The following is a 15678-nucleotide window of genomic DNA, read 5'->3' on the forward strand; positions in this document are numbered from 1 at the left end:
AGCCCCAGCTGGTGTTTGATATACCATGCCACTCCTGCATCCCCATAAAGAAAAACAAATTCCAATCCTAACATAAATTCTGTGTTGGAAATTCTTCTTAATTACAACTAAGGTAACACCTGTAACCGGATATTTTCCTACTGAAATTTAATAAGGGAATTTTATTTCTAGATGCTTCAAGCCTTATCCCTAAGGCCCTTGCCACAGGCCATGTAAGAGTGGTGAGTATTGCCACGCTGGTGCCAGGTGTGGTGGATGGCGCCTGGCATCCCAACACTGGGAAGCCATAGACTGGGGTCATCTGGGCATCCAGTCTAGCCTATGTGGGGAGTTCCAGGCCAGCAAGAGGCTCTGTCCTCTCAAAAAGTGGCTGGGGCCTGTGGAACAACAGCTGAGGTTGCCCCCCGGCTTCCACACACACGTGAAAGTGCACCCCTCCCAGTGTACACCGCTCCCACATGCACACCCTCATACACCTCCACAAGGAAAGAACAGAACAGAAAGGGAGTACCCACCACCCACAGAGATGGCGCCATCGGGTCTACGGTCAGCTCACAGGGCCCCGTTGCGGTGGTGCTTGCTGGGGGCTGCCGGTGTTCACGGAAGGGCGCCTCACGTGCCCGACGGAGTCTCACTTCCCTCAGTGTTTGGTGCAGGGAGTTCTGGATGTGAAGAGTTGACCGGTGTGTCCTCAGCTGGAGACGAACTGTGCTTCTTGCCAGTAACTGCCTCCACCTACAGGCTCCTTCACGTGATGTTCCATGCATGCTGTGACTATTCCAGTGTGGAATTTTTATGCTTTAGATGATTACAGCCTTTTCTCTCAAATTATGCGCAATATTTTTATGACACCTTCAAAACTGTCTTCTGCTAAACATGTGATTCAAATGCACCTGGTACAATGATTTGAACAAAATGACGTTTTAAGCATGCCGTAATAGAAATACATTATATACACTGTGTCTAAATTATGTAATTTTTTTGTCAGTGCTGATTTTAGAGAAGTTCTTTGAGCAGATAAATTAATCATTAGATTCCTTGCTATTTATTAACCTACTCTTGGTGCTGTCTTAAGTAACATATTGCTTAGTGATGAATACTGTGCGTGCGTGTGTGTGTGCGTGCGTGTGTGTGTGTGTGTAGTTTTTGTGGTGTGTTGTGAATGCATAGTGTCTTTCTGTGTGTCAAGACAGGTGTGCGTGCTTGTGTGTGGAGAACAGAAGATTTGGGTATGTCATCATCTTCTTTTTATTCTCCTTTTTGTTTTCTTGAGATGGATTTTCTCGCTGAACCTGAGCTGCCATGTTTGCTTATTTTTTCCCTTCCTCAGACTGGTTGAGCAGTGAGCCCCAGCAATTCTTGTCTCTGCCCTACAGGTCTGGGGTCACAGGCATGAGTAGCCACTCACACCCAGCCTTTTATATGGCCACTAGGGATCAAACTGGTGCCAGCTCAGGCCCTCTTGTGCCCTCACGCCTGTGTGGCGTGCACTCCTACCCACTGAGGCATTTCTCAGACATGTAAAAGCTTTATCCAGAAACCGGAGGAGATGATTGGGTGGAACTCCTGCCACAGAGGTGCTAGACTTCGGCATGTTAATTTTTTTCTGACTTATCATACCTTTGTTTCTTGTTTCTGATGTTGCCTGCTTTGTTGCTCTGCCAGGTTCTTTACAGGAAGCTGGAAAACAAGTAGGAGAAATCATGTCTGTTCGTTAAGAGGTTAGCAGTGTAGCAGGAGGGACATGCATAGAATGGTTTCAACATGGAACGGCTATGAGGAAGGATTGAACCGAAGTTGTGAGTGGAGGCAAAGGAGATCAGAAGCTTCTCTAAGGAGTTATAGAAAGTCTTAATGAACAGGTTTTACTTGATCTGAGACAGGAGGGTTGAATAGCTGAGGGATGTGCTTTGCCATGGATGAAATGCAATTTGCTTGTGGGACATGGGCGGGCGGGTATGGCTGGGTGTGGAAGAGCAGCAGGCGCTCCTGGCATCCAGAGCCACACTCCTCTGGCCCTCCCCTGTTACAGATGTTCCTGTGTTGGAGAGCTTTTATCCAAGCTCCAGAAATGTCTCCCAAACCTTTGGCCCTAGAACTTTCCTTGAATATAATAAATTGGCTCAAGGAACTGGGTATGCCCCAGAGACAGCCATATCCTCCATCCATAGGGGAGCAGAGATGATAGTCAATGTACCACTTCTTACATTTCACAGGGACAATACATTTTTGAGAAGGCTGGTCATGCAGTACTTCTAGGATTGTTTGCTCTTCTGCCATCTCATGATGCATATGCCCACACCACACCCTCATTTCTGCTCTGCCTCCGTAGGAGTCCAAGCTAGGACTACTAGCTGTGGTATAAAGAGCAAGGCCATCCATCTGGAGAGTGCTACCCCGTGGGTGGAGGATGGATAAGGGACAGGAGGAAATCAGGAAGTGACAATAAGAAAAGAATGTTCGGGCTGGAGAGATGGCTTAGCGGTTAAGTGCTTGCCTGTGAAGCCTAAGGACCCCGGTTTGAGGCTCGGTTCCCCAGGTCCCACGTTAGCCAGATGCACAAGGGGCGCACGCGTCTGGAGTTCGTTTGTGGTGGCTGGAAGCCCTGGCGCGCCCATTCTCTCTCTCTCCCTCTATCTGTCTTTCTCTGTGTGTCTGTTGCTCTCAAATAAATAAATTAAAAAAAAAAGAAAAGAATGTTCATATCAAGGTGGAGTTTAGGAAGGTAGAGTGATTGGGGCTCAGTCAAGAAATGTCTAGAAGGAGGGATTGGGGAGATGGCTCAGTGGATAAAATGCTTGCTATGCAATTATGAGTTCCTAAGTTCAGACCTTCAGAACTCACATAAAGGTGTGCCCTCTAGCAGTGTCCATAACCCAAGTGTGCCATGTTGGACAGAGAGGAGGCAGAACAGTCCTCAGGAGCTGTTGGGTCACGCTGCCTGAAACAGAGAGAAAGGTGAGGCCTGACACCTGAACTTGCCTTCTGACCTTCACATGCGCACCATGGTAGGGCACATTCACACCTCCACACAGGGCACACACAATCATCACACACACACACACACACACACACACACACACACTCAACACCTCCCACACACACGCCGCAAATGTCTATGGGGAGAATGAAGAGGCATTAGTTTTAACCAAGATTGTGACTTTAGTGCATACTCTTAGAGTGCTCTTAAAATTTTATGGTATCATAAATGAAAATGATAAAATTCTACTATCATAACGAAATGATTTTTGATAGTTTCTCTTATATATGCAACAGATAAAGTCCAATTTGCACTTATGAAGCTGCCACACACTTTAAGATTTTACTGGCTTTCTTACAAGAGCAATTAGATAACAATACAGTATTGACAGAGAGTAATGGATGTCATTGGCTGCCAAAGCTGAGTTGTGGCTAGCATCTGACACATTGAAAACAATTACTCTGAATTTGTGATTGCTAAAAATTTGAAATATTGTTCAGCTTTTTTAAGTGTTTTAGTTGAGGATCACCAGAGAAACAGATCCAGCACTTTGCACATGCATGTGCGTATACACACACACACACACACACACACACACACACACACACATAAACACACTTGTATTGTGCGTAACTGACACACATGCTAATGTAATCTGGGAGATCATATCACCCGCTGTCTACAAGCTGGAGACCCAGGAGAGCTGGTTATATAATTTAGTACCTGAGAGCCAGGGGAGCAGATGGTAAAAATCCCAATCAGAGCTGCAGAAGATGAAAAAGATGTTTCAGAGCAAATAGTTAGAAAAGAGGAAATAAAAGGTGAATTTCTCCCCCAGCTGCTTTTTATTTTGTTAGGATGCCACCCTCACAGAGCTGAAGATGCCTTACAAGGGCAATCTATTAAGTCCAAATGTTCAAATGATAACCTCACCCTCATAAACACGCCCAGAAATAGTGTTTATTCTGGGTGCCCTGTGCCCATGTAACTTATAGCAGTCATCATGATGGGCTGTAAGGTAATATCTTTTCCAGTGTGTGCTTGGATCTGTTGGACTTTCACACAGTTATATAATATATAATCTAACATCTGTTATTATGATTTTATTGTTAAATCTTCTTCTTTGCTCTCTTGCTCATTACAGTCCTTGAGTATAGAACCCTGTTTAATAGCAGTTTCAGAATTAAAGATTCAAATAAATTTCTTGAGGTTTGCCATGAAATAAAGTCCTTTATTTCTGCCAAATCTGCTCAGTCTATCTTTTCAAAGGTAAGCAAAAACAGTATTAGCAAACTGATAATGGACAGTATCACTTAGCTGAAGTTTGAGGGACAAAATTCAATCTTCTGTGCTGAAAGCCAAGGCTACTTGGAGCTGTGACGTGTAGGGAAGGCGTAGATGACATCAGTGCCTTCCCAATTCCAGTGTGACACCCTTTCTCCTCTAGGCAATATGCAACCTTATTTTACAGAAGATGGCATGCCGGCGTTGATCAGATACAATGAGGGTGATTGTGATGGGAAGTGCAGTATAACATATTTTTGGCGTAATTTTGCGCTTTTCGTATTTTGACCACTCACTGACAGTACACCACAGTCAGTGCAATGCTGCCTTATGCCACCTCATCCCACATCTGAGGCATTTAAAATTTGGTTGTACTTGCTGCAGATTGTGGAAAACCACATCGGGAAATGAGAATGAACCCCAAAGCAATTACTGCGCCGCAGATGTTTGGCCGGCTCGATGTGGTGACAAACGATTGGACCGATGGGATATTTTCTACCCTTTGGAGGAAAACATTGAAAGCCAAGAAAGGTAAGAGATTAAAAACAAGCATCATTATTATTATTTAATGTTTTTATTTATTTATTTGTGAAATATAGGGAGAATGAGAAGGAGGGAGAGAGAGAGACAGACATACCAGAGAGATAGACAAAATGGGTATTTCTAGAGCCCTTTGTTGCTGCAAAGGAACTCCAGACGAATGTGTCTCTTTGCACATCTGGCTCTACTTCGGTGCTGGGGAATCAAATTGGGGCCATCAGGTTTTGCAAGCAAGTGCTTCTAATTGCTGAGCCATCTCCCCAATGCCAGAAATATTATTGAAGCATACACTTCTAAGTGAAATTCTTGTTGACTAGATAGATTACTAAGCAGAAGTATTATTTACACTTGATAGCCACAACTAAGTTAAAAACATCATGGGTTGGAGAAATGGTTTAGTGGTTAAGGCACTAGCTCGCAAACCTAAAGGACCCTGGTTTATTTCCTCAGGATCGACGTAAGCCACATGCACAAGGGGGCGCATGCTTCTGGAGTTTGTCTGAAGTGGCTAATGGCCCTGACACACCCTCTTTCTCTCTCTATCTACCCCCCTGCCTCCTTCTTTCTCTTTCAAATATAAATAAAAATATTTAAAAAAGAAAAATCAGTATGTTGTCTATTAATATTGGAATTATGAAGTTATTGATTAGTAATTTAAACTCCCCTTTTAAAGATGCTTTTTAAAAATAATATCTCTGCTGGGTATAGTGTCACATATATTTAATCTCAGCACTCAGGAGGTGGAGGTATGAGGATTGCTGTGAATTCAAGGCCAGTCTGGGACTACCGAGTGAATTCCAGGTCAGCCTAGGCTATAGTGATAACCTACTTTAAAAAAAGTAAATCTAAAGCTGGGCATGATGGCACACACCTTTAATCCCAGTACTCGGGAGGCAGAGGTAGAAGGATTGCTGTGAGTTCGAGGTCACCCTGAGACTCCATAGTGAATTCCAGGTCAGCCTGGGCTAGAGTGAGACCCTACCTCGAAAAACCAAAAAAAAAAAAAAAAAAAAAAAAGTAAATCTATATCTCTGTGTTATTTTGAATATTTTAATATTTAATTTAATTTATTTATTTGAGAGAGAGAGAGAGAGAGAGAGAAAGAGAGAGAGAGAGAAAGAGAGAATAGGCATGCCAGGGTCTCCAGACACTGCATGTGCTCCCTTGTGCATCTGCCTTATGTGGTTCCTGGAGAATCGAACCAGGAGCCTTTGGATTTTCAGACTTAACTGCTAAGACACCCCTCCAGTCCCTCTCTGTGTTATTTTAGAATAAAATAGATGAAAAAACATTGTTCAGGAAAGTTGATAGTATTCATTAAAGTGACTTTACTATAATTTTTCGCAGAATTGCTTTACAGTGTTTTTACTTAGGGTCTCATTAAAAAAACCCAAAATTCTTTTTTAAATTTTTAAATTTTTTAATCGTATTTTATTTTTTTCTCAATATTAAGAAACATTTTCCTTGATTATAAAAAATATCCCATGGTAATACCATCCCTATCCCCCCTTTTCCCCTTTGAAATTCCATTCTCCATCATATCCCCTCCCCATCTCAATAAGTCTCTCTTTTATTTTGATATTGTGATCTTTCCATCTTCTTATGATGGTCTTGTGTAGGTAGTGTCAGGCACTATGAGGTCATGGAAAAAACCCAAAATTCTTATAAAATCACAGGAAAAAAAGTGCTTCTTTGGGCAGAAAACTGTATATGCCAAAAATGGAGTCTCCATTCAACTAGTTTAGATGGACATGGTGTTGGGCTATTTAAACAGACCCATGAAGGGAGAGCTGATTGGGGGCTCACTTAAGGATGTTGTGAATGGAGCCCTGTGCCCTCAGAATAAAAGCTTAGCTAGACGTGCACAGTTATTTTTCCTTTCACTATGTTTTGTCCCTTACAATAAGTGGAAGAAAGGCATACTTTGAGGAGGTGTGGGGGGGGGCATAGCAGGAGAAAGCATTGTTGGGACTTACTGCCTGCCTGTCCTTTGGACAATAAAGTTTTTTCCCACAATTGTTTAGGTAACACCAGTCATCTACATTCTCATAGTAGGAATGGAGTCTATCCATGAACCATCAGTTGTCAAAAGACAATGGAAATGCTTTGTTTCTAAAAAGTACTCCTATGAGCAATTGCTATTTTACTGGAAATAAAGTTTCACTTCTTATTTATTTCAATAAGACAGCATAGATGCAGATCCAGCGGCCAAAGTTTAGCTCCAAGAATTGCTCAGAAGCTTTTTATTTTTCTTCCCACTTCTGCTCCCAAAAGGTACAGGTAGTTTGTCTTTCAAAGTGACCTCCCATGAGCTCACCATGTCACATCTGTCACTAGTTGAGTGTGGTTCATTAGGGTTCAAAGCATTTCATTCAATACAAAATATCCACAGTGACCGATGGCCCAGAAAACCTGGAGGCACGTGGTCCGCGTTGGGCAGGAGTCGGTCAGGAAGTGAGGAGGAGTGTGGTCGAGTCCGGACCTCCCTTCACAGTCATGTGCTTGCTGCGCATCCTGCGTGGGCTGCCATTCGTTCCAGCAATTAGCTCCCGAAATGATTCCCGTCAGGTTCCGTCCCCAGTGTCTCCTGAAGTTATATCAGGGAAGACTTTTGTGACTTGCTCTTTTGTGTTATGCCCACTGTGTTTTCTCAGCCTACTTCACTTCTCAGCTGACCCTGTCACAGCTGGACACTGGCCTTTCTGGTCCTTCCTCCTGTATACCCCGGTCCCTCACCCTCCCGCCTCCGTCCCAATTCCTCTTCCTGGAGGCTTCTGGATGGAGGAGAGATGAGCTAAGAACAGAGACTCTAGCAGAAGTCTCAATGTGTCATTGCCCCTTCCCCAGATCCCTTATTTCTCTCTCTAGACTTCTTATCCAGAAGAGACATACCCAGCCTCTTAACTTTAAATGGCGTCTCCAAACTGTGGACTTCCACATCCTAATCTCGAGTTCTGCCTTCTCTCTTGAGCTTCCAATTCAACTCTGCTGGGCTCTGCGTTAGATATTGGCATGGAAACCAGAATTTATGTCATAGCTTTGCCTGCCACCCTCCCTACCCTCGTGCCACCTTTCCAACCTTCCTCACGCTCTTCCGACCCTCCTGCCCGTCCCCTGGCCCTCCTGCTGCCTTTCCTACGGGACTCATGTGCTGCCTCCTCCTTGCCTTGCCAGCAGGTTTGGCTTCATGGTCTTGAGCACATTCTCGGGTCCCTTAAGGCTGTTATGACACAGGACGAGGATGGAGTGCTTGGGCACAGGGGACATTTACTTTTCGTAGATTCCGAGGGAGGCTGAATGTCTGCCACCAGGATGCCAGCAACAGGGTCCTGGAAAATTCTTCCAGGTTGTAGGCTGCTGTATCCACACAGAGCCAAAAAGGAGAGGGAGCTCTCTCCTGTAGAGGAGTGCTAACCTCATTTGTGAGGGTTCCTCCTGCATGGCCTCATCACCTCTTGAAGGTCCCATCTCCTAGACCATCACCTTGGAGTGATTTAAATATAATATAGACATTACTGGATCAGTCATGTGATTCAACCTTCTAACTTTGAAGGGACAAAAGCACTCAGTCCCTTGCATGGCCAGTTTTTCCTGCTCCAGGGTCGTGACACTTTCGTCACTCTATTGTCCGTGTGACCTCTTCCCCTGACCCCTCATGTCCAACACCGTCCTGTCATGTTATGGTGCTTTGGTTTTGAATTGTTTTTCTGTCATCTGTACCCCATGGACTGTAAGCCCGCTGCAGATAGACGATGCTTTTATTTATCATCCTGTTCCTAGGCTCTAGACCGGTGTTGACACATGCAAAAGTATAATGAATATTTGTTTCATTAAGGTATGACTTGACTTTGGTCTTCATGTAGTTCTACATAAGGAACCTAGACCACCCTATGTATCATAGGACTTAGTCATCACTGAGACCAAATCTTTACCTAAAATCTAACGGAAATCACATAAAATTCTAGTGCTTCCTAGCTACTTACACCGGCACCATGTGCACTTTCTCCTCGGTGGCATTGCAGGGGAACACATCTGGATAGTTCTTGATGGTCCAGTTGACGCCATCTGGATTGAGAATCTGAACTCCGTTTTGGATGATAATAGAACTTTAACCCTGGCCAATGGTGACCGGATCCCCATGGCTCCAAACTGCAAGATAGTTTTCGAGCCGCATAACATTGACAATGCCTCTCCTGCCACCGTCTCAAGAAATGGAATGGTTTTCATGAGTTCTTCTATCCTTGATTGGAGTCCCATTCTTGAGGTATGATCAAACCCTTCTTTGGTATAATGAGAGAGGAAGTGGTCTTTAGCATTCTTTGAGCGTGTGTGATCATTCTGCTGAAGCTGGTAGCATGATTGCCTCTTTGTGCTAATGTTTATGGAAGACCCTTGAAGGACCCGGGTTGTTCAGACCCTGATTGCTCCTCACAGGCTTCTCCAGCCCTATTCTAATCACTGTAGAACTGCGATTTCCAGGTAATTGCCAGGCTGACGAGAATCAATAATCCTGCCACACTGTGTCTGAGGACTGAATAAGTAAAATTTAATTTGATCACTTGAGGGACTTGTGGCATTTTAAAAGGTACTTGTTTATATAAGGTTTGGGAACAATCATCATGAAATATTAACTTGAAGACAATTTGTTAAAATTACATATAGGAATTTTTATGAGATTTAGTAGTCACAGTATTACATTTAAATTTGCAGTTGTATTTCATATGATATCTCTTCAATTCATTTTTACCAATATATTCTATAATATGTTGATTAGAATTGGATTATATTTGAATGTACTCTATGCTTATACATTTTGCTAAATCAATACTGTGATGTAAGAAAAGAAATTACTGGATAAGCCATATAACAAATCTTTTCTGATATAGTTGATCAGATATTTAAATTCCTACATTTACATGTATACATACATGTATATGTGCACACACACACACACACACACACACACACACATCCTTTGAAGTTGATTTTATTTCCTAATTTAAGTGATTTAAACAAGTTAGTTATTCTCTGTTTCTGTTAAATTTTTGTATTTATTTCTATGTGGGGATATCCTAAGTCTTATTAATGTCTTTACAAAAACTGCATGGCTCTGGCTGCAAATGAGTTTAGATTTGGTATCATGTGGGGGTGGAAGGAGAAGATTAGACAGCAAAACAGCTCTGACCTCATTGAATGTGTCACCAAGTCAACTCCTTAAGATTTCACATTTTGCAGTGAGATCTTCTATTAAATAAAACCAAGCATAGGGATTCTTGACCGTAGTTTACAAAAGGAATCATCAGTGACAGATTTTTAAAAGTGCAGGTGTTTTTGGATCAGATCCTAACTTACCAAACCAGGATCTCTTGGGAGGAGGGGGTTGGGAGACTCAGAGATCTTCATGTAGTTGTGCTTAATGACCACAGATCAAACAAACTCCAAGTGAATTCCATTTATGCAATTTTTCCAAAACACTTCAGTTTCCTATAGATAATAGAGATGAATATCTTGAAAAAGATATTTGTACTCTACGCAGTAATGAACGTTGCAAGTTTGCATAATAACGTGAGTGTTGATGTTAGCCTGTCTGGACTTCACCTGGCTGGTATGCATCCCTAGTAACATTTGATGTGCTCTTAAACAATGCAGCATCCTCTTGGACAGGATTAGGAAAGAGAAGCAAGACTCCTGGCGAATCAGACTGGGAATGTCAGAGCAGGACAAGGCGGCCCTGAGAGCTGCTTGAAGGCAGAGTTCACAGCGCGTGTGGGTGGGTTCTTCCACCTTCAGAGAGGCTGCTGGTGACCTGTTCTTTCTTTCTTTCTTTCTTTTGTTCCCTCCTCTCAAAAGTGCAGAAGCATAGTAAATTCATGAATTAATGAATAATTCAGAATTAATGTTTTTTCACTTTTGTTCTGAATCCTTAATTACTTCTTTGGGAGATTGAATTGAGGAATGAGCTGACCTCTCGACCGAGGAGAACTTGCTGTGGGCTGGGGATGCTGCTCAATGCAGGTGTTCACTCAGCCAGTGCAAGGCATTGGACTGCATCTCCAGCGTTGGAAAAGACGTTTTGAGTGCCATTTTGTTATAAATGACATGAACTTTCTTAAATTAGGCTCCTCAAACGTCTAAATTGTTCATTTTTTTCCCCTGAATACCTTTAATATTTCCCTACATTGCTTAATGTCTTAAGTTAGAAAAAACAAATCAAGGAATTTGGGCTGGAGAGATGGTCTTGCCTATAAAAGCCCAGGGACCTAGGTTCAGTTCCTCAGGTCCCACGTAAGCCAGATGCACAAGGTGGCACATGCATCTGGAGTTTGCAGTGGCTGGAGGCCCTGGAGTGCTTGTTCTTTCTCTCTCTATCTGTCTCTCTCTCTCTTAAATAAATAAATAAACACAAAAAAATCAAGGAAATAACCCATTGCGATAAACTTTTGTTTCTGGGTCTAAAAATCTGAGTGTGGATTTCTTTTGCTGAGATTTATTTTGCTTTGTGTGCTCGGCTACTTCCTTGGCGACGCCTCCTTGGTTTTGAAGACTGCTTCCACACCTGTGCTGAGGAGGCCCCACTAAGCTAGGGTGGCTGTAGCCAGACTGATGTGAATTCTGGTCCAGCCATCTCACCAACTTGTCCCACACAGATGGGTTAAGAGAGGGGTAATGGTACTCCCTACCTCACAGGTGTTTGGAAGATTTTTCTTTTTCTGTTTTTGTTTTTCGAGGTAGGGTCTCAGTCTAGCCCAGGCTGTCTTGTAATTCACTATGAAGTCTCAGGCTGGCCTCGAACTCACGGCGATCCTCCTACCTCTGCCTCCTGAGTACTGGAAGTAAAGATGTGTGTCACCACACCCAGATGGAAGATTTAAAAAAGATTTATTTATTTATTTATTTGCAGGCAGACAGAGAGAGAGAGAAAGAGAGAGAGAGAGAGGAGAGAGAGACCAAGAGAATAGACGCACCAGGTCCTCCAGTGGCTAGGTTTTGCAGGCAACCGCCTTAACGGCTAAGCCGTCTGTCCAGGCTCCTCCATCCGGGTTTTGTAAAAACAGTTGTCCCCTCGGGTCATTTTCCTGGGGTTTCACTAACCCACGACTGTGAACTGACAGGGTTTTCTCAGGACGCGCCCTCCCGCCGAGGCGGACACCCTGCGCCAGCTGTACGCAGAGTCTTTCCCGGACCTGTACCGCTTCAGCGTGCAGAGCCTGGAGCACAAGACCGAGGTGCTGGAGGCCTTCGTGGTCACGCAGAGCGTGCACATGCTGCAAGGTCTCATCCCTCCCAAGGTGGGTGGCCGCCTTCCTCCCGAGGGATGCCGGGCAGAGCGTCGTGTTTGGATCGAGCTCTGGTGAGAGGCCGTGGAGGTGGAATGGGGGACAGGAGATCTTTGAAGCATGGACCCTGCTTTTTGTTCCTTCCTCCTTCCCAGCCTCCCCCTCTCTATTCTCTCTCTCTGTCTCTCCTCTCGAGTGAACCTATGCATTTAAGATAAATTATTTACCAACAGACAGAGACAGAAGAGAGACAGAGGGGATGGGATCACCAGGGTCTCCAGCCCCTGGAGGTGAGCTCGGGACACATGGCACCACTTGCGCATCTGCCTCCGTGTGGGTACTGGGGAATCGAACTCAGCTTCTTAGCTTCAAGCGCCTTCAACTCGGGGCCATCTTTCCAGCCCCAAGCCATGCATTTTGAACTTAGTTATTGGCGGTTAACAAAAGTCATCGAAACACACAGCCTCCATTTCCTCAACGCAACCAGTTGCGTATCCCTCCTTTTTTTTTTTAAATTTGTTTGAGCAATTTTTTTGTATGTTTGTTTTTCCAGGTAGGGTCTCACTCTACCCCAGGCTGACCTGGGGTTCACTATGGAGTCTGAGGGTGCCTCGAACTCATGGCGATCCTCCTACCTCTGCCCTCCTAGTGCTGGGATTAAAGGCGTCCGCCACCACTCAGGGCTTGAGCAGTTTTGATAAAGGCATGCATCTTGTAGTTCCTTTGCAGTGGCTGGAGGCCCAGGCGAGCTCATTCTCTTCCTTCCTCTCTCTGCCTCTTTCTCTCTCATAAACATATATATGTATGCATGTATGTATGTATGTGTGTGTATGTGTATGTATATATATATATGTATGCACATACATATACACAGGCATATAAGTAAGTATATGGACACACACACTGCAAGCATATATACTATATAAATATATATAAACCTGCATGTAAAACGCATAGGGTGACGGGATGGCAAGGCTGTGTCTCGCGTCCTCAGGAGCAGGCCGTGGAGGTGCGCGCGGAGCACCTGGGGCGGCTGTTCGTGTTCGCGCTGATGTGGAGCGTGGGCGCGGCGCTGGAGCTGGACGGCCGCCGGCGCCTGGAGCTCTGGCTGCGCTCCCGGCAGGAGCCCGCGCTGCCGCTGCCCCCCGCGGGGGACCCCATGTTCGACTTCTACGTGGACGCCCACGGTGAGAGCTCCAGCCCGCGCGTTTTCCTACGCGAAGCGTCAGTCGAAAGTCTCTGCCGAAGTCCTCAAGTGTAAAGACAGCCGATGATCTTTTTTTTTTTTTTTAATTTATTTATTTGAGAGCGACAGACACAGAGAGAAAGACAGATAGAGGGAGAGAGAGAGAATGGGTATGCCAGGGCTTCCAGCCTCTGCAAACGAACTCCAGACGCGTGCGCCCCCTTGTGCATCTGGCTAACATGGGACCTGGGGAACTGAGCCTCGAACCGGGGTCCTTAGGCTTCACAGGCAAGCGCTTAACCGCTAGGCCATCTCTCCAGCCCTTTTTTTTTTCTTTTTATAAAGCTTTACGTTGTGTTCCAAATACAATTTTTTCTTGAAAACTTGATGGTCCATTGAACTTTGAGTGACTTAAATCAGATTGAAAAGAATGAATTGGCGATTTGCAAAAATTACAGTCTGAAGTATATCTTCAAACCAAATATAGATGTCTGCATCTACCTACATTGGCTGTTTAATTATCTATGTATATCTAGCTTTTTAAAATATACATCTGTGCATGAATGGGCAGTATATACACATATGAATCAAGTAATTCAAATGAGTTTATATGTTCATGCCAGCTTAGTGTCCTTTACCTAATAAAAGGCTTGTGAAGTTTGACATTTAACAATGGTAAATGATTTTAGGTAGGCACTATTATTGTTCTGTTTGTGTGAGATGCATACTACCGTTCTGTTCTGTAATAATTACTATATTGTTGAAAACTTAGGTACTAAGAAAGGACTTCTAAGGCACTTTGTGCTGTGTCTTAATACTCGGCTTCAGAGCCGGCGCCTGGGAGGTTCTGACCGGGCTAGGCGGGGGTGCACTGCGCTCTGTGATGGTGCTGAGGGGAAGCTCAGGGGGACTGTCTGGGATCTCCAGGCTGTCTGCTCCTTAGGAGTGGGAGGTACATTGTTGACAGACCTCTGCTCACCTCAGGTAACTGGATGCACTGGAGCACGCGCACGCAGGAGTTCGTGTATCCACCCGACAGCACCCCAGAATACAGCTCCATCCTGGTTCCAAATGTTGACAACGTGAGGACTGACTTTTTAATTAAAACCATCGCTAAGCAAGGCAAGGTATGACTTTTTTTTTATTACTCATTAAACACAACACATTTCACATGGCCAGTTGAAAACATTAAAACATCCTGCATATATTTTTAATTTCTAAAAAATTTTAATTGACACTATTCATATATCTACATAATATATGATCACAATCTCTTCTCATTACCTTCTGTTGTCCCCTCTCTCCTGCTCCCTTTCCACTGAACCCTTCTTCTTTCAGCTAATTTCTCTTCTACTTTGCTGTCCTGTTTCTTTATCCTCCATCATGCGTGAGGACACATCGATGGGCTTGATACTGTGTGGGCCTCGTGCAGGTAACAATAGTCGTTGTGGAGTCATGAATGCGACGGCCACTTTTTCACCTGCAGACAACCTTCCAAAGCTCCCTTCCCCATCGTTTGGCTCTTACATTCTTTCTACCCCCCTTTTCTGCAATGTTCCTTGAGAATGTGCTAGAGATGTCTCATTTAGTACTGAACACTCCACAGTCACTTATTTTTAGCATTTTGATGAGTTTTGAATTTCTCTTTCTGTTTGAAATTAATGAAAATATTATTTAAATGAGCTCACTCCTTTTATTACTCCTCAGTGATGACCTAATGTTTTCAATAGCCTATTATTTCTCACACATTAGTTGAGAAAAAGTAAATTTTGGCTTATTCTTTGCAAAGAGAAATCCTTCCCTTTTGGTCTTGTTTTGTTTGCTAGGACTGCTATGACAAGACCCCAAAGCCCAGTGGCTCAAAACATAGCCATTTCTCTCCTCACAGTTCTGGAGGTTGAAAGTCCAGCATGAAGTTGTTGTCCAGGTTGGTCTCCTCAGAGGCCTCTCTCCTTGGCCTGCAGAACCTCCAGTGATCTTTCTAAAAATATATATTTTAATATTTATTTATGTTTATTTATTTGACAGAAAAAGAGGGAGGGAAGGAGAGAGAGAGAGAGAGAGAGAGAGAGAGAGAGAGAGAGAGACAGAATATGGACGTGTTAGGGCCTCCAGCCATGAACTCCAGATGTGTGCATCTGGCTAATGTGGGTCCTAGGCAATCGAACCTGGGTCCTTTGGCTTTGCAGGCAAACACCTTAACCGCTAAGCCATCCCTCCAGCCATCCAGTGATCTTTCCGTGTGTGCATGTATCTCTGCGGCTTCTTTGTGCATCCTTTTCCTCTTTGTGTGAGGTCACTTGTGAGACAGGAGTAGGCACATTCTAACCTTGAATCATCTCTCTACAGCCCCTGTCTCCAAATAAGTCACGTTTGCAGATGTTGAGGTTCAACACTTCAACACGTGAGCC

At 44.1% G+C, this 15678-nt stretch overlaps 1 protein-coding gene across 1 annotated transcript in view; it reads left to right on the forward strand.

The window, feature by feature from the left end:
- The window catches only part of Dnah5 (dynein axonemal heavy chain 5), a 247680-nt gene that overhangs the window by 122108 nt on the left and 109894 nt on the right, over positions 1–15678 (forward strand). Inside the window, exons 42-46 of the mRNA XM_045132474.1 lie at positions 4649–4795; positions 8827–9068; positions 11917–12093; positions 13076–13268; positions 14252–14394. Of these exons, the coding sequence (XP_044988409.1) occupies positions 4649–4795; positions 8827–9068; positions 11917–12093; positions 13076–13268; positions 14252–14394 (902 nt within the window). The remainder of the gene's footprint in view (positions 1–4648; positions 4796–8826; positions 9069–11916; positions 12094–13075; positions 13269–14251; positions 14395–15678) is intronic.

This window comes from Jaculus jaculus, chromosome 13 (assembly GCF_020740685.1).
Source record: "Jaculus jaculus isolate mJacJac1 chromosome 13, mJacJac1.mat.Y.cur, whole genome shotgun sequence".
NCBI classification, from domain to species: Eukaryota; Metazoa; Chordata; class Mammalia; order Rodentia; family Dipodidae; genus Jaculus; species Jaculus jaculus.